This window comes from Miniopterus natalensis, chromosome 2 (assembly GCF_054644295.1).
Source record: "Miniopterus natalensis isolate mMinNat1 chromosome 2, mMinNat1.hap1, whole genome shotgun sequence".
NCBI lineage: Eukaryota > Metazoa > Chordata > Mammalia > Chiroptera > Miniopteridae > Miniopterus > Miniopterus natalensis.
The window spans coordinates 116,132,107-116,153,073 of NC_142082.1; the positions used below are offsets into that span (position 1 = coordinate 116,132,107).

Genomic DNA, 20,967 nt, shown 5'->3' on the forward strand with positions numbered 1-20,967 from the left:
AGGCCCCCTTGATCTGGAACCTAGCATCACTTAGTTTGGGCTTTTTTTTTTTTAATGATTACTTTGATAATTTCCTTCAATCTATTTGTTGTTGTTCTCTTTATTTATCAAGAGTTGGACATCCTGGACTAAGTCTCTTTGTTTCCCCTCATGTTTCCCATTTATTTTACATTTTTGCTCAAGTTTCTGGTAAATTTCTTTTGTGCTATCTTCTAACTTTATCTTCTGCCAAGTTTCATTTCTGTTATCATGTTTTTACTTTCAAAGAGATATTTTTGGTTCTCTGACCTCTCTCTCTTATTTCAGGCATGCAATCTTTTTTGATGCCTATGAGGATGTTCATGGTATTTTTGAAGACTTCTTCACCATCTGTTTCTTTCAAGTTGATTATGTTTGTTCATTTTTTCCCCCTCTATCTTTCATTTTATAGGTTTCTTTTAGATGTTTAAGAATCCTCATTTGTGTGCTTACATTTTAGAGTGGCAGACAATAAAGTTAATAGGAAACTCTGCACAGGTGAGTGAGGCCTAACATCTGAGAGGTTCACCTTAAGGTGACCTACCTAAGTCCTATATTGGAAATATCTGATGTGAATATTTAGATGATGCTTCCTCTTGGGCTGACAAGAATATCCAGAAAGACACTTCTAATCTCTTTTCTGGAGATTAAAGGCATGGTGCTATGGACTGAATGTTTGTGTCTCTCTCAAATTCCCATGCTGAAACCTTAATTCCCAAAGTGATAGAATTTTGAGATGGGGTCTTTGGGGAGTAATTAGGGATAGATTAGGTCATAAGGCTGGGCCCTCATATGGGATTAGTGGCCCTATAAGAAGAGAGTGATCTCTCTTTCTTCTTGTGCATGCACCAAGAAAAGGCCTCATGTACCCACAGCAAGAAGGTAGCCATCTCCAAGCCAGCAGTAGAGCTCTCACCAGTAACCAAATATGCTAGGATATTGAATTTGGATTTTCCAGTCTCCAGAAATGTAAAATGTATTTTCTGGGTTTTTTTAAGCCACCTAGTCTATGGTACTGTGTTATGGATGCTCAGGTTCACTACAACACATGATTATCAGCATTCTGAGAGCTGAACAGGGGAAGGGCTTGGTGCTTTAGCATTTATTGTGATTACCTATCCTTAATGTTTTTAGTTTTAGCTAGATGCCAAGATTCTCAAATAAGTCTGGTGTTCCAGAGATCAGAGACTGTTTTATCTAAAGAATTAAGTTTAAGAATTTTGCAAGGTAATCCAGACCTATTTATTTTAATAACCTCTTGACCTCACTTTCAATTCCTGAAACTTCCAGTTTGAGATAGTTTCATAATTCACTGCTGGTTTAAGCTTTTGTTTTACCGTTATTACTCATTTTTTTTTATTTTCTAGACTAAAACATTCTATTTTTGTTGCTCCTACCTAAGCCCTTAGATTATTATTTTATTTTCAAAATATCATGAGTAAAGGTCGGTGTTCCCAATTACAGCTGAGAAAACCAAGACATGGATCATACAGCTAGTGTGCCTGTGTATAAAACTCAAACCTAAGTCTTCTCAATCCAAATCCATTGTTACTTTGTTATCATATTTGGCCTTCTTTAGAACTTTATAATTTGGTCTTCAGGAACTTTATAATGTTTGGTAATAATTCTCTGAGACCTAGATAGGATTATTGGCTATCCCAGCTATATAGATAGTGTCCTACATAGCAAGTACATGGGCTCCTGATACAGGTGGGGACAGAAGTTTCTTGCAGGGGCAAGGAACAACACAGATTTAAAAAAAAACAAAACAACAAAAAACGTTCCATGCTCTTCCCCTGAACCAGTAATCTTCCCCACTTTCTCTGTGAAACTTTGACTCAGGAATCCAGGATTCCTCCTCCTTCTTTGAGTCTCTATAGAAAAGCAGTAAGTGGAGAGCTGAGTGGCAGGAGTGTCTTGCTTTAATTTTGAAGGAGAAAGTTTTGTTGGACACTTTCATGGTGGAGCTGCTCTCTTAGCACTCTGAAGATATCATTACATTGTGTATTAGTCGGCTTGGGATACCATAACAAAATATTACAGAATGGGTGTTTAAACCACAGAAATGTATTTCCTCACACTTCTGAAGGTTGGAAGTTCAAGATCAAGGTGCTAGCAAGTTTAATCTCTCCTGAGGACTCTTTCCTTGGCTTGTAGATGGCCATCTTGTCCATGTGTACTCACATGGCCTTTCCTCTGAGTATGCATTTCCAGTGTGTCTTCCTCCTGTTATAAAGATAATGGTTCTATTGGATCAGGGACCCACTCATCTGACCTCATTTAACCTTAATTACCTCCTTAAAAGCCCTATCTCAAATGCAGTCATATTTAGGTTTAGGGCTTCAAGCTATTAATTTTGTAGGGGTGGAGTAGGGTTCATAATAATTGTATTTTGGCTTTCATGGTTGCCATTAAGAAGTCATGTATTATTATTGTTCCTTTGAAGATAATATGCTTTTTTCCCCTCTAGCTCTTATTAAAAATTTTCTCTTGTGTTTTGCTATGATGTGTTACAATGTCGTTTACTTGGTATATATTTTCTTTGTGATTTATAGAGTTTCTTGAATGCATAACTTGAAGTTTTACCTTACTCTTGGTAAATTCTTAAATACTAACTCTTAAAGTATTACTTCTATTCCATTCTCTTTTGTCTTTCTTTCTTGGTCTGTAATTACATATGTGTGAGACATTTTGCTAGGGTTCATATGTCTCTTCTCTCATATATATATATGTAATATATATATATCTTCTCATATATATATAATATAATATATATATTACATTATCTTTCATTTCATGCCTCACTTTAGATATTTCTTTCAGAGCTATTTTCAACCCAGTAATTCTCTCTTCACTTTTGTAGTTCAATCCATCCATTGAGTTCTTAACTTCAGTTGTGCTTTTAAGTTATAGACTTTTCATTTGGATGTTTTTATAGGTTTAATATCTTTTTGAGGCTTCCTGTGAAGATGGCAGGATAGGTGAATGAGGTACTCACATCCTTCCACAAACACTGCAAAATTACAACTAAACTAGAGAACAACCATCATTCAGAAGTAGGTGCCTGAAATCTAGCTGAACAGAAGTCCTAAAGCTAAGAATATAAACAAGAAGCCATATTGAAACTGGTAGAAGGAGTGGAGACATGGAAGGGGCTGTTCCCATGCCCACATGTGGCAGATAAAAATCGGGAGGGTTATCTCGGCTGCAGAGGCCGACCCTGAGAAGTGAGGGGTCCCAGCCCCAAACCAGGACTCCCAGCCTACGGTTCCAGTTGCCAGATGGGAGGGGCATTGTAGAGATGGAAAAAAAGGTGAAGGGATTGAGAGTTACAAATTGGTAGTTACAGAATAATCCCAGGAATGTAAAGTACAGCATAGGGAATATAGTCAATAATATTGTAATAGCTACGTATGAGTCAGATAGGCACTATAGTTATCGGGATGATCACTTCGTAAGTTATATAATGTCTAATCACTGGATTGTACACCTGAAAACTAATATAATATTGTATGTCAACTGTAATTGAAAAATAAAAAATATATATATTTAAAGTAAAAATAATTTTAAAAAGAGGTTACCAAGAATTAAAAAAAAATGTTGAAATCTTAATTTCCTCTTCTATATCCTCAAAGTTATTATGTATACTTCCTTTAAATTCTTTAATATCTGAAATCTTGTTGGATCTATTTCTATTGTCTATTGTGTTTTGTAGTGTTCAATGATGTTGTATCTTTCTAAGCCTATTTACTTTTTATTGTGTGCTAAATATTGTATAGAAAGAATTATAGAGGCAATTTGAAGATTGTATCTTTTTGAGAGACTGTTTATGTTTATTTCTTGCAAGAGGCTAATATAAAGTCTATTTCCATTTCGCTTAGATTGGTGACATTACCAAAAGCTTTCCTCAGTTTCTTCGCTCTCTGGATTTCCTTTCTGACTCATAATTATTTGCTTACTTATTAGTTCTTCAATGTCTTCAATACTAACTCTTTTTTAAAATTTTTAAAATTTTATTTTAAAAATAAAATAAAATTTCAGACATCTGTAGTTCTCTTCAAGAGGGCTGTTCTTAATTTCATAGGCTACATATTATGGTCCATTTCTAAAAACCCTAACAGCTTAAAAATCCATTTCCATTTTTTAACTAAACCATGTACACATTATATATTTATATCTGCATATATATATCTCCACATATACATGAAGCATATATATATAGTTATATGTCAATTATATATTATATTTATATGTAACATGAAAATCACACATACATAAGGTATATATGATATATGCATATGCACATACACTTCAAAAAAGAGTATATATAGTCTATTATGGCTGAATTTTGGGGGAAATTAGAAAATATAAATTATAAATGATGTGGATAAAGAAGAGTGTAATAGCCTACTCTCTGACTCTAGATTGTCATTCCCTGAATTCCCCTTATCCATAGATAAATATTTTTTAATTACAGTTTTATGCTTTATTAAACAAAATGCCCAAATAATATTTATTTCCTTTAAAAAATTTAAGTAACTTCAAACCTTATATTAACAAATGGTATGAGTTTGTTACAGGCCACACTTCACGATACTTAGGAAGTTTTATTTATTTTTATTTTTTTAATTTTTAAATATATCTTTATTGATTTCAGAGAGAGGAAAGGAGAGGGATAGAGAGAGAAAAACATCAATGCTGAGAGTTATTGATCGAGCCCGCAACCCGGGCATGTGCCCTGACCGGGAATCGAACCCCGATCACCTGGATGCTAAGTCGATGCTCGACTGCTGAGCCACGCCCGGCTGGGCAGGAAGTTTTAATTATAAGCATATCAGATAGACTTAGTTTCTCCCTTATTCAAATATTTAGTGAGTACCAACTACGTATTTGTCCTTATTCTAGGTGCTGAGGCCATAACAGTGAGTAAGAATGTAATGGTTCTCCTTTCATGAAACCTAAATTCTATTGGTGGAAACACAACCTAAAAGCATCCATTTAAATTATCACCTAAGACAATCACAGATAAGTATCATGACTGTGGCAGATGCCATGACAAAGAGTGACTGGATAGAGAGAGAGGGCTATTTTAGGATTTACTGTAAGGAAAAGCCCTCTCAGGGGACTAGAAATGCAAACTAGACAGTGGGAGGAGCCCTTGTGTAAAGTGTGGAGGACAGTTTCTTGGCTGAAAGATGAAGTACCAAAGCCCCAAAGTAAGAAAGTGCTTATCATATTTAAGGAACAGAAAGGGGGTCTGGCATTTACAGTCAGGTGGGCCATGATGTGGAGTATAGTTTTGTTCTAAGTTAAGGCTATCATATTATTATTATTATTTTAATATGTTTCTATTAATTTTTAGAGAGGGCGAGATAAAAACATTTATGAGAGAGAGACATCAACATCCATTGGCTTCCTCCCACAGGCACCCGATGAGGATGGAGCCTGCAACCCAAGCATGTGCCCTGACCGGGAATTCAAGCAGTGACCTTCTCGATGCTCAGCCACTAAGCCACACCAGCTGGGCATTTTTATTTATTGATTGATTTGAGAGAGAGTGACACACACACACACAATAAGAGAGAAACATCGATATGTTGTTCCATTTATGCATTAACTGGCTGATTTTTTTATGTTCCCTGATGGGGGATAGAACACACAACCTTGGCATATGGGGACAATTCTCTAACTAACAGAGTTATCTGGCCAGGGCCTACCAATTAAATTTAAAATAGAGAAGTTAAAATATGCCTCTTGACCTTCAGCTATCTCTAAATTGGGCTTCTAAAATACATTTCAATTTTATTTATTTACTAATTTATTTTTATTTATTTATTAGTTTTTTAAACCCTCACCCTAGGGTATGTTTTTATTGATTTTTATAGAGAGAAATCTCAGTCAGAGAGAGTAACATCAGGTTGTTGCCTCCAGTATGTGCCCCAATCAGGGATTGAACCTGCATCCTAGGTATGTGCCCCGACAGGAATCGGACCCACAACCTTTTGGTGTAGGGATGACGTTCCAACCAAATAAGCCACTCAGCCAGGGTTCAGTTTTATTTATTTTTGCTACTACTCTTTCTTCAGGTCTTTTCTCTCCATTAGTCAAGTTGACATATAAAAAAAACATAAAAATTAGACTACAAGATTTTTCTAGTTGATATTTAATTCCTAGTTCGTGCAGGCAGATTTTCACTTTCCTAAAAATAGTAAAGTTTTGGCTCCCATCTCAAAAGTTGTTGTGAGAATTTAATTTGTTATTAAAGATAAAGTACTTGGGACATGCCTAGTAGAAATGGTAAGTGACAGGGAAGAGTAAAGAGGCTAGTATGTCATATTACATTAAATTATATGGTAGATAAAAGCTTATTCAGGATACTGTGAGGACACAGTAAGTGGTGTTCCAAGGTAGAATCAGAAAAGTAGTCCTAAGGCATTAATTTCTGAAATGACAAGAATTAGCCAAGTGAAGAGATTTTCTGCAATGCGTAGGACAGCAAGTCCAATTTGTGAAAAAAGCAGCATGTTCAAAGACATCATATAAGTATGTTGCACCTCCATCTATATTTGAAGCTATTTAAGGGAAGGGTCCTTTGTGTTTTTATTTATTCATTACAAAACATTTATTAAGCATATTATACATTAGGTAGTATGCTAAGAGCCATAGACACTAAGGGGATGCACAGAGCTTAAAATTTCATAGGAAAATAGTAATTCAAAGAAGAGTGATTGTTGGAAACTGAAATACTGATGGACAGGTCACATTTTATAAATATTCATATCCATGTCTACTTTGTTTAATATTGAGGCTTGCTCAGTATAAATGACTATGAGCATCTCTTCTTAAGAGCATGCCTTCAGGTATTCTCTAGTTGTCTGCATATACCCTGTGCCATTTATTCTACCAGCTCCTAATACCTAGTCATGTTGGGACTATTAGCAAGTAACTCTACATAGCTATAAAAATATAAGACCTATTTTAAAACAATCTATATAATGTGACTGTGTTCTAAGCTGGTATCAAAAGAGAGAAAGGTGTGGAAAAAATGCTTGTAATCCTATAATAAAAAATACCACAAAAGAAGATGGTTTGATTAGAAATGCTCTGAAGTAAAATTATAAAAATTAAAGGGTTTTTTAATGCCTTTAATACTCAAGAATTTAATACAAAAATATTTGAGCATCTATGATGTATATGGACATATGACATGTGGAAGTCATAAGTTTTTTTTTTCTGTAAGAGGAAATATAGGAAGCATGTTACTGATGACAGCACCAGACTGATAATTTTAAAAACCTGATTTTAAAATCAAGTAAAATTGTCCCAGGGAATGGAGAAGCAAAGCTTAAACCTTCCTCTCTGAGTAGATTGTTGGGCCAAATCCAATATTTTGCTGGCCTGTCTAGCTTCTGTCCTTGTTCAAAGTCAAAAATCTAAATTTGGCCTTGGCTATAGGAATAGCAACTTTAAAAGCTTCAGCATATTAGGGCAGGAAAGTCATATAATTTATGGATAAATAAAAAGAATAAATGAAGCCAAAATACAGTGTTCACTTTTGGGCTATGTGGAGAGGTTTTCATCTATCTGAAAATTAAAATAGGTGGTTGAAAATATGGTCATTCTTTGTTTACAGTCTAATAGTTAGGTACTTAATAATGTTGGGTAATCATAATAATATTAATAATAATATTAGCTTAGGTAGTAGCTATATAGGGCACAGGTCAGATCTTTATCATGTTGGCACTAACTTGTTTTTAATTTATATCAGTGCAAGTTATGAGAGAAATAAAGAACAAAATTGATTATTAGTCTCCCAAAGCTTTGCCTAATTTAACAATTAGTCTTTATTCCTTTTTTAAATATGTTGATTATAAGTTTGAATACACTTTAGGGTTGCCTAAGAAACTTGGTTCTTCAATTCTGCATTTTGTTTGATTTGTGTTAACTTTTTTTATATATAAAGAAATTATCCCCATTTCCCTTCAGCCATTTACTCTCTGTATGACCTTGGACAAGTCACTTATCAAACTCTTGAAACCAGTTTCTTCACCTATAAAATGTTGACAGTTACATTTTTTGGAATTTCTAAGAAGATTAAATCAGAGAGTTAAGTAAAACTCTTAGTATAGTACTTAGCAAGAAATATAATAAACACTACCAAATGAATAAACACTACCAATTGCTAACAACAGAAAAAATAAAGCTATACTTTTAAAATGAGTTGCTAATGGTTAAAAGTTTTAAGCACTTACTATGTATTATACTGTGTGTTAAAAGCATTTCACAAGTAGGATCTCATGTAATTCCCCCAAAACAAATATTATTAGCCTCCAATTTTACAGGTGAAAATTAATGCTAGTAGAGATTAAATAATGTCCCCAAGTTCACGCAGTCAATAAATGGTGGACTCAAGATTCAAACTGTGTTAGACTGACTTTAGAGCATACATTTACATCAGTTACGCTATGTGTCTTCTCATATCACTGGTAGCTACAGAAGAGTATGTCAGGGCTCTAAATTGAATGTTTGAACACCCCTCTCCCCAAAAAAGGAAGTTTGGTGGGAGATCTTCAAGGTAATAAACAAGAAAGTGATAAATCAAGAATCAAATTCCAAGACAAAATCAGATATTGAAACCAAAGTAGGGATAATGGGTGAGAAAGGGTAAACTAAGACAGGACTATGACAGTAAATAAATATAAATACTGTAAATAAGCAAATAGATCATGTAAACCAATGCTGAATCTGAATCTATAAAGTCCTCAGTCTTTTAATCAAATATCACAGAAAGAAGTCATTGATATCTGATAGACTGCGCATATATGAGGTTACCCAGGGAACAGGTATTATCAAAATTTCCTCAGCACTGATTGGGTTAAAGGTATAAATCTAGCAGCTAGACAAAAACTGTCATTTCATGAAAATGGTAAAAGATTTTGTAAAATATAGTCCATTAGAAGGGTATAATTATCTACCTGATATCATTTAAAATAATTTAGTATTTCATATTAAATATTTTATATTAAACATTTTTCAAATTTAAGCATATATTTTGCCCTAGCCCAATAAGCTATATCTACCATCTTTTCTGTCCTGCTAGTGATATACAGATAAAGTCAACAATGATAATAAAAATTTTAGTTCAATTTATAAGAGGAATCATGAAAACCCCATATTGGCAATATTAAAGTTTTAAAAAAGGATTTTAAAATACAGCTTTTAAAAGAAATCAGACAACATCATTGTAAAAGAAATGGGCATTATAGAAAGAAATAGTCAAATACTATAATTTCAGCAACACCAAAGAAATTACATGACAGTGCCAGCATGCCATTGTGCTGAGGTACTGTTCCATGTAGAATCATTCAATAGAACCCTCCAGCAAAATTTAATTCTGATCCCCCTCATTTGTGGAAGGTAAGATGCCTAACTATTAATTTTATTTGAACTTTTTAAGAAAATAAAAAGCCCTTCCAATGTTCTAAAATCCGACTCTGGTGATGGTGATGTAACTGTAAATGTATCTAAATTCATTGAATTGTGCTCCTAATGGGTACATTTTATACTGTGTAAATTTTATCTCAATAGACCTGGTTTAAAACAGTGTCCTCTACAGGGAGGCTGGTTTTAGTCAGGCTGCTAACTTGCAGGTTGACTGGCTACATATAAGAGTGTGAGTCTAGGAGCTGGGTGGGGCCAGAGCAGCAGTTAACGATAACATGGGGTTCAACCTGGCCAGCAATGATCAAATGATCTTTGCCTCACTCTTTTCCCCTTAAAAAAGTGGCAGAAATAAACATATTAATGAGGAAAAAGTTCTGCCATGTACAACTTTTTTTTTGCCAAGCCCACTCCTTAAAATAAAAACACCAAGCCTTAAAAATTATTAGTCACTAGACTATCTGGTATATACATAAAAACCATTCAGTGAAATAGTGAAATTAATGAAATGCCAAATGTACTTGAGGTAGAAAAAACACTAAACATATTTTATGTGGGAAAGAAAACAAAAATAAACATCATATCATAGAGCACATGTAGAAATGTTCCATGTTCTATATCCTTTGTCTCTATCATTATTCGAACTATTCCTAGTATATTTTATGTCAGCACACAAATTAATAAATGTACCATATGCACACATATACTATTCTTGATAGGTACTTATCTTCACATTTCATAGGAAAAGAGAAAATGAAATAGAAATGTTATGATAGATTTCTTCTTTCTGATTCTTAAGTATATTAATTTACAGGGCAAAAATGCCCCAATTATCCTTCTTCTTAAGCATTTCCTTCTTAGAGTAACAATGCTCCTATTTAACAGGTAATATCTGTGGAGTTGGTATTGATTTTAGCAGAATTTCCACTCTTTCATTTTATTTTTGTTTTGTTTTGTTTTAGCATTGTTGGTTTTTTTGTTTTTATATATATAATATATATAAATTATTGTTGACAGTATTACAGATGTCCCCATTCCCCCCACCTTTGCCCTGCCCCACCCCAGGCCTTCGCCACACTATTGTCTGTGTTCATGGGCTATGCATATATGCATACAGGTTCTTTGGTTAATTTCTTCCTGTTCCCCTCTGAGACCTGTCAGCCTGTTCCTTGTATCCATGCCTCTTGGACCTATTTTGTTTGTCAGTATCTAAAGGCACCTTGAAACAAATGAAAATGAACATACAACCAAAAATCTATGGGACACAGTGAATGCAATCCTCAGAGGGAAGTTCATAGCATTACAGGCCTACCTCAAGAAACAAGAAAACAAGAAAAATCTCAAATAAACTGTATAAACCTACAACTAAAAGAACTAGAACAAGAACAAGAAGAAAAGCCAGAGTTAAGTAAAAGGAAGGAAATAATAAAGATCAGAGTATAAATAAAAATTCAAGAGGAAGGAAGATTTCCAAACTTTTTTTATGAGGCCAGCATCATCCTAATTCCAAAACCAGATAAAGACACCACTAAGAAAGAAAATTACAGGCCAATATCCCTGATGAACATAGATGCTAAAATCCTCAACAAAATATCAGTAAATTGGATGCAGCAATACATTAAAAATATATACACCATGACCAAGTGGAATTTATTCTGGAGATGCAAGGCTGGTACAATATTTGCAAATTGATAAATGTGAAAGATCACATAAATAAATTGAAAGACAAAAATCACATGATCATATCAATAGACGAAGAAAAGGCATTCAATAAAATCCAGCACCCATTTCTGATAAAAACTCTCAGCAAAGTGGGAATAGAGGGATCATACCTCAACCTAATAAAGGCCATATATGACAGACCTACAGCCAACATCATACTCAATGGGCAAAAACTAAAACCATTTCCATCAAGAACAGGAACAAGACAGGGATGTCCACTTCCACTCTTTCTATTATTTTATTTTTTAATTTTTTAAATTTGTTTTATTTTTAATTTTTTCCTGATTATAAAAGCAAATAATATTCATTGTAGGCATTTTGGAAAAAAAGGAAAGCAGACATTATTTTTAATCTCAGCATAAATAAAATAACCATTGTTAATACCTTTTTTAATATGTTAAGCCATTTAATTTTTTTTTAATTTAAAATATTACAAATGTCCCTTTGTCTCCCCAATGACTCATTCCACCCCGTCCCACCCCCCTCCTCAGTTTCTCTCCCCACCATTGTCCGTGTCCTTGGGTTGTGCATATATGCATATAAATTCTTTGGTTACTCTCTCCCCCTCCACCCACCTGCCCTCCTCCCTCCCTCTGACATTCATCTGTCTGATTTATGCTTCCATGTCATTGAATCTATTCTGTTCATCAGTTCATTAAGTTCTTTATATTCCACGTATAAGCGAGATCATGTGATGTTTGTCTTTCTCTGCCTGGCTTATTTCACTTAGCGTAATATTCTCCAGGTCCATCCATACTGTCCCAAAGGGTACAAGAACCTTCTTCTTTACAGCTGTGTAGTATCCCATGGTGTAAATGTCCCATAGCTTTTTTATCCACTCATCTACTGATGGGCGCTTGGGCTGTTTCCAGATCTTAGCTATTGTAAACTGCGCTGCTATGAAGATAGGGGTGCATATATTCTTTCTGATTAGTGTTTCAGGATTCTTAGGATATATTCCTAGAAGTGGGGGTGGAAAACAGTATGGAGGTTCCACTCTTTCTTTTAAAACAGTGAATGGTGAAGTTAAGATTGCAATAAGAATGAACTCTGATTAAAAGTGAAGCCTTATTTTATATTGAAAACACATTTTAATTCCATTAAAATAGTAATCCATAAATATATTTTAAAATAATGTTGGTTTTGACACCTTCAATGGCCACCAAGTTTTTTAAATGTTGTACTATGGAAAGTTTTAAATATTAAATAATTAAATGGTAAAACAAATTTTATATACCATCATTTATTCATCCAACAACATCCATAACTTGCCACAGTTGCTTCACCTGTCTTTCTATGTACACATTTATTACTATACACTGTAAAGAAAATTCTAAATCCCATGTCTTTTCCCCCTACATACTTAATATGCGTATCTAGAAAAGTAGAAAATTGATGGTTATCAATTTCTCTTTAGTGTGAGACATCACTGAACAGAAATGTAAATCAAAATGCATATATTTTTGACTATGCTATGATGATGCATGAATTTCAAGATTTATTGAAACATATAGAAGACAAAATACTAAAAGTTCTAAATAATTCATTTTCATTCAAATATGTTTGACTCCATTTTTTCCTATTAGAAATTACAATCCAACAGTATAGGTAAAATTATGACCATTTTAATATTCAAGAGAAAGCAATGGCAATTTTTTTAAGTTATGTATGCTACTCTATTACATTTTATATTTCTCTTTAATAATGTAAGTCTATAACCCTTCAGAATGCTGAAATCAGAAATATAATTTGCCACTTAGATATGCAAATACTTCACGCAAAAAGTGAGCTGGACAAGCTTTAAATATAGTAAATTATTTAAAATTCCAGAATTTAATTTTGAATGTTTAGTGTACTTTGTGCATACTGGAAATAAAATACATTAGAATATCATTTCAAGATTTGATCACTTCTTTTGATATAGGCTAATATTATCTGTTATTGTAAAGTTTAAATATAATTAGTTATACTAATGATATGCATTATAAGACTTTCACAAAAAAATACAGGGAATTTAAATTTATGCAAACATTGATACAAATACTAAAATACTATGCTAATTAATCAATAACAAAATTAGTATTTTAGCTCCAAGAACCACATTTTGATTTTTATTTAGTTATATTTTATACATACTTTTCATAATATGTACTTTAGTACTATTGAGGATTTAAAAAATTTGTTTTAAATACAATTTTTCATGATTATATTTTTTACCTTTCTATGTATCTGTGATTAAGCCATACCTTCAAAGTAACCATCTCTCCTGGGTTGTACCTTTGTTGGTAATTTTGTAACAGAAACTTTATTTTCATTGTTTTTGAATAATGCTAGGCGCACAGTAGCATCTAGACAAAATATCAAGACAAGACAAAAGTTCAGCTCTGGATCATTTCTTTTCTGAAATAGCTATATATATTTTATAATATTAAAACATGATACCTACTCTATAAAACTGTGAAAATGATGATGTTATTTTTTAAAGATTCATAATATGAAAAGGTAACCAGCCATTTATATTTTCTTGGTTATCTAATTAAACACATAGCCTCTACTTAATACAAAAAGCAGAAATGCTAATAATGTGAAGAGAAATTTACATTTAAAATTTCCAGTTATGGTCTCATCTTTTTATTTGGGGAGTTGCTTTGCTGTTTATTATTTTAGCTCCTTTCTTAAATCCCTAATATTTTGACTGGAATAAAGTAAAAATTTTATAAATATATAATATTATGCTATTATTACAGGAAAAAACAAATACTCTATTTTTTCTCCTCTAAACTATGAGAAGCTGGGATAGATGAGATGAAAACAAGCTAAATAATGTGATAAGGAACAGACAGAAAATGATTATTCATTAATTTCACAGATAAATTAATAGTTCATTTCTTGCCCTAATTTACTGTATTTTATATAACAAAGATGTAGAAATCCCATATATTTTTATAGCCAAGAGAATTCTAAATCTAGTAACTTTATAAAATAAATAGAATGATTGTAAATGTATGGCTCTATAATTTTTATTTGTAATGAATGATTCTATAGAATGTGAAATTGGAGATTTGGTCAGTTGAATTAAGACAAAAAGTTTTTGCTTGTTGATGAACTGTAAGAAAAGAAAAATATAAGTAAATAATAAAGAATAGAACAAAGAGTAGAAAATTATGCATTAAAGTAGGTTAACTTAGTTGTATACCTGAAACTAATAAAATGTTGTATGTCAATTATACCTCAGGAAAAACAAATAATGAATTGTAGATTACCATTAAATCACAATTTAGGTCAGTGTACATTTTCTTAGTATCATCTTGCAAAAAAGAGACTTTAAGAATCTTTAATTAATACCTAGTGTAATAGAATTAAATATACTAGATGGAAAAATAAGATTTTAAATATCATAAACCCCCAAATACATATATTAATTAAATGCTAAGATAACATGTTTTTTAGAATGTAAATCAGAAAAGCAGAGTATTTGCAGAACTAATCTCAAGCATGAGCAAACTGAAGATTTCCATCAGTCCTCCAGTAATAATTGATCCTTTCTAAGCATGATTTACATGTTTCACAGAGATTATATTTCTTAATATTAGAGAAAATATTGGTCAGTATTTGGGCACATCTCATAATTATAGATGACATAAATTATTATAAGAGTTGGGTTCTTCTATATGAATTCAATATGTATTATCAAAAAGAACAATAAAGATCCTTGCATGTATACATTTATATATATTTAATAGAATAAGTATTATACAGGGTGTCTCAAAAAATATATATACACACTTTAACAGTTAATAGCTCAATTGATGTTTCTTGTTTTTGAGATTTAACCTATTGGAATGAATAATTATTCAAAGTATGTATACATTTTTGGGACACCCTATATATCATCTAAGTTACTTACAAAAAAACCCCACATATTGATATGTCAAAAGTAGCATTAGTCATTCAGGGAAGACATTACCATGTGCTTACATACTGTAATAACACCTTATAACCTGCTGATCTTTCCTCACATTCTCCTGATTTTCTTGCCTTTCTATTTGAATATGTATTTTCTGAGCAAAGACATTACAATTCCATAGACCAGGGTTAGATTCAAGCTCCAACTTACAGTAGTTATATGACTGAACAAATTACTCTTACCCTCCTCTCCTCTGTCCAATAGAAAAAATACTGACTTTGAGGTACTACTGTGAGATTTAATGAGATAATGTGTGTAAAGCATCAAGACTTGTGCTTAGCCCGGCCGGGCGTGGCTCAGTGGTTGAGCATTGGCCTGAGATCCAGGCGATCGGGGTTCCTGGTCAGGGCACATGCCTGGGTTGTGGGCTCGATCAATGACTCTCTCATCATTGATGTTTCTATCTCTCTCTCTTCCTCTCCTTTCCTCTCTCTGAAATCAATAAAGATATCTTAAAAAAAAAAAAAAAGACTTGTGCCTACATAAGTGTAGATGCTCCACTAACCACAGTAAGTAAACATATAATCACAACATAAATAATATTTCCAGTTTTTTTAAATTACTAAAAAATCACGATTCCTTCATACAATAAAGTGGGATATATTGAAAACAGATTGATGGATCCATAATTGATTTTATTCTATTCAACATAGCACGTAGAATAAAACCTTTTAATCTTTTATACATGCTTTGGCACTCCCTTGGGCAAATAACAATCTCTCTGTGACTTGATTTCTTAATATGTAAAACATGGTTATGAAGATTACATAAGCTAACATACATAAAATATGTAACAGTTGTCTAGATTCATTTACTCAATAAAATAACTTTATTCATCAAGATCACATAGAGTGCTACATTTTCAATATCTTTTTATTTCAAAACATTCTTATTATACCATCTTAAATTGATTTAAAACTTAAATTCATTCAAATTTCAAAGGGATAATGATAAGCAAGAAACAGTAATTCTAGATGGGGAAGAAAAGTCACTGGATTTTGATAGTCCCTGGAAATACCACCGTTAACAAGACACTATTCTTACCCTCAGAATCTACACAATCAAGTAAGAAAGCCTGGAGATGAGGACATTGTAAAGAATACAGCTTGTGACGTATTTTCCTTGCATTGTAAAGTCAGGTTTATACATTTAAATTGACTCCTCTGAGATCATCAATAGCAAGTCTATCCTTCTTTTATTTTTTTTTTAAGTCTTTATATCTCCCGGTATGACTTGCCCAGTGTCTGGGAAATAGGTTTAATACATCTATATATAATATTTAAAGAAACCCATAAGTAAATGAAGTTGCTGGTATGCGTGTGGCTTTGACCTTGACACTTTATGTCCAATATTTCATTTAAACAACATAATTTTACTTAGGCATTAGAATATCCTAAAATTACCTCCTCCCCCTATGGGATTTTTTTTTAGTTTATGTAACTCTAATCTTAGCCCACCGGCTTATCTTATTCTTGCTAACTTTGAACTGAAAAATCGGATTATTATCCATTTTTTGTATGTGCCGAGAACAACACTGTTGTAAAATAAATTTTATGTTAAGATCTAGTGGCAAGCTATATTTCATCATCTCATAAGGAGTAATATTTACTAATTTAAATGTGTCTTCCCAAATATAAACATGCATATATACTACCCTACACACACAGTCATACACATGCAAATGTATTTAGTGACTTTTATATAATTTATTTCTGATTTGGTTAACAGTTATTTATTGAACACCTACCATATACCAGGCATGGTATTAGGTTCTGGGAACTCAGTGTGGAACAAATAGAGTCTTGGCCTCAAGGTCCTTACTATTCAAATGGGTTTTATTATCGATTTGTTGAGAGTACAAGAAAGTAACATTTGATACAATTCTTGTACACTTTTTGGAAATCGCTGAGGTAAACAAAACGAATCATCAATAAACTTCATTTTACCATAGTTTGTCTATTCTATTCCCTTTTGATCCTTCCCTCTTGGCATTCCTTAGTTGTCTTACCATTTTGCAACCTGATCTCTTTGCTACAGCCCATGAACTGAGTAATTCATATTAAAAAGTTAGCCTGTCTTGTTTCCTAGCTGGTTTAATTCTTGGTTATAAAACTAAATGTTACCAGCACAGTCTCATGCTCTTTTCTTCACTGAAATAAAGCAGTAAATATTGAACATGTACTGAACACCGTGCTAGGTGTTACAAATAGCTGCAAAATGATACCAATCTCTACCTGTGGCTCTACATTTATAACTAAATTAACTCTGCTTGCTTCAGCCTGCTCTTTCTTTTCTCTAACTATGATTATAATTCAAAAGGCATAAATATGATAAATGTGGGAAAACACTATGTCTTCAGCCTTATATTCTTAGCCCTTAAGCTTCTTACCATCTACTCTTCACCAAAATCCCTGTGCTCAGGGCACATGCTCTCTGAGGAGTGCTCCAGGTCAAAACCAGTCTCTCTTTCCCCACCTGGCTCATCTCAGTCTTGCTACCAGTTATACTCAGTGCCTTTGGGTTATGGAGCCTCATGCTTTCAATAAAGCAGCAGCTCTCACCTTGCAAATAATGTGTCTGACTGCAGTTTTAAACTCTCTAAAGCTCCCTGGGTATCTGTCAGTCTCCAATGCAGATCACCACAATGCACCGTGAAATTCCGTGCAGGAGGCAACAGCAAGAACAAAATGACAAACGCACAAAAACTCCACAAATACAAGACTAGTCATAACTGGCTCATGCTTATGGCCATCATGAGGGAAATATCAACAATTTATGAGGAATAACAACAATCACATCCCAAACCCAATCCGAGTAAATAAATCATGGTGACTTCTCACAATTTTAGATTTTTCTCCTGCGGCTTCCAATCAATTTCTCTGCCCCTGCGCCTCCTCCTGCTGCTTCTGTTTAAAGCAGATGGGCGCATTTACCTCAATAGAAGTCATCGACACTGAGCCTCCCCCGCTGGCTGCCCACGCTGTGTGTCTCCGCAGACCCTCGCTTCTTCAGTAATCAGCTTTCTCAGTGGTATTATTACTCTACCTGCAACTTTCTTTAAATAATTGACCCCATGCCTTTTGCCCTATTTTCACTCTCATCATAAATCAAATAATTGTCTCATATATCCCTTGGCTAATAAATAAATGTAAATGATACAAAAAGAAAATATTATGAAGTGTTTGCTACAGGGCAATTTGCTCTAAGGCTTTTCATGGCAGAAATTTGAATTAAACCTTCCATGCTCCCTGCATTTATACTTCATTTCCTTGAGGGTTACAGCTTTGTTGGATTTAGGATATAAATGGTTCCATTTAATTAAAAGTTTCTATTCTCTGAAGCCCACCTGCCATCCTCCCTATACCCATGAAGCTGGCTAGCCTCCACTAGTTTTAAGGAAAATGTTGCCCTCTGGTGGCTTGAAAATATCAAGTTGGTCAGTTGTCCATGTAAGAGGTATCCCCATTTATATTTGAAAATTATTAGTAAATTTTTAAGTTCCAACAGAATTTAAATATTTAAAATATTATTAGTGAGTAAAAACTTTTAATTATGGCCATTACTTTAGGCAGGTTAAAATAAATGAATAGCATATCACAAACTGATTAAATTATAAAACTGGAAAAGTACTAGAAAATGCTTTATCCTATAAGACTCTTCTTATAGTAGCATCATAACAGAAAAGAGCCCACTGATTCTTTTTCATCTTTAATCTTACTTTGAATGTTTCTGTTCTATATATCTGTTATGAAGGGGGAGTAGAGAAACGGAATGAGGAGAATTTAAGGTTATCATTAAGTTTTACATTTCGGAATTCATTTTTAAAAATGCCTTATATTTCATCAATCTAATAGCATTTTGATAAAACAAAAGCTTAACAGAGATACAGAACCTCACTCAGTAATAAGAATGCAATTGGGTCTATTTACGGTCATGTAATTAGAGTAAAAATCCCGATAAAAATTATACAATTGCCATTTTGGATTTTTACCTAATAGGTCATGCTTAATGACCATTGACAAAATGTTAAATTTAAGATGTAGCTGTTAGCTTGGATGTCTAGTTGTACTTTTTCGTTTGTTACCCTACCATGCCCCCTTGTGACAGATAAAAAGAGGTTTAACTTCTGCCTGATAATAATTATGTCTAATTTTTGGCCTATAAAGCAATGACTTTTATGTATACACATATATTCTTTACTCAAACTTCTGTTAAAACATATTATTTGCTATGCTCATTTATTCAAAATGTACTCAACCTAAAAAACAATCACTCAATTATAAGAATTAGTAAGAAAGACCTATCTATATATATTTCCAGGGACTGATTCTAACAGAATAAATTTTCCCTTCCCTTCAGTATCAGAGGCTATGCAAACAGTATAAATATTTTTTAAAATAAAACAAATATTAAGCATAAATTAGTAATAATTATTTGTTGAACATTGGCTGAATCAGTTCTTAAGACACTTCTGATGTTTGAACTTGCCCCAGGAGTTTCAGAAACTTTAATCATTATCAAAACAGCTACTCAAACAATGTTTTGATAATACTTTTGAAGATGGGTAGAAATATACGTCAAAACAATAAAAAAGTTTATCAAATACCCAGATTTACTGTACTGGATTCTACTTCCCCAGGCCTAAGTGTCTTGCTACTGTTAAGGGTTTGGAAATACTGCTTCTCTGGGTAACCTGCACTTAATATTCAGTTCACTAAGCCCTGATGAACTTTCAGAGGAGTTTACAGAATAAGAGTGTGGGAGCCACAAAGCAAGCTGACAAACAGTTATGTGCAAATAATTTTAAATGGTTTTAATTATAGATATGAAGTCACAATAACCTGCTGTTTCTTGCCCTGACACCTATAAACTACTCCACATATTAAATAATTATACTAAAATGATTAAAATTATTTACATTTTCATTAAAAATGCTTAAAAGTTAGTATTTTAAACCCAACAAACTTTTAGTACATAACAAAAAATATTAACTATCTCAAAAAGATAAAAGATAAAATTAAGATATCACTAATATAACACCAAAAAAGGAAAGTTGAACATTTGTGAATATAAAAATGAATCACCAGTACTTTATCAATGGCTAGTAAGTGTTTTGCCAGCAAATGTTACTTATTCCTTGGAAATTAACAGTATTTTGGTTATTTTTATTTCTTTTTTAAAATTAAATATATATTATATGTACTTCTTAAAATTCTACTATTGCAGTAATGATCAAAAATAATAAATAGAAAAAGTAACAAAGATAAAATTAACCTTTTGAATGCTTCTTAGTATGCTTAAGTCTGTGAGTTCATGATTAAAGTTATGAGTAAATATAGTTATGTGCAAATAATTTTAAATGGTTTTAATTATAGATATAAAGTCATAATAACCTGCGATTTCTTGCCCTGACACCTATAAACTACTCCACATATTAAGTAATTATACCAAAATGATTAAAATTATCCAAAGAACAACAAATGATTTAAAGAATAGTCTGGCAAGTGGGATAGAAGAAAAGATGTCTTTGGACATTTCCCAAGTTCTGCATAATCATGAAAGGTATATATCATTGTGCTCCTTTTCCAAAGTGTCAAGTTGTGAAGTGTTCATAGCTAATATTTATGGAATTGATGAATTTATATATTTTATTGACTAACCATGCAGTTTAAAAACACACAAAGGAATATCATGTGAAGTTGATGCTATTTAAAATTGACTTTACCAAAATGAATCAGATTAGTAATAGATTACAGAATAATTTTTAGTGCACAATAGATAGAAGAATCAATAGCAAAGTAAGAAACAGGGAAAAGTGA

At 32.7% G+C, this 20,967-nt stretch overlaps 1 protein-coding gene across 1 annotated transcript in view; it reads right to left on the minus strand.

Annotated features, from left to right (window-relative positions):
- The window catches only part of LRRIQ1 (leucine rich repeats and IQ motif containing 1), a 200,070-nt gene that overhangs the window by 70,942 nt on the left and 108,161 nt on the right, over positions 1-20,967 (minus strand). Inside the window, exon 22 of the mRNA XM_016199434.2 lies at positions 13,428-13,529. Within this exon, the coding sequence (XP_016054920.2) occupies positions 13,428-13,529 (102 nt within the window). The remainder of the gene's footprint in view (positions 1-13,427; positions 13,530-20,967) is intronic.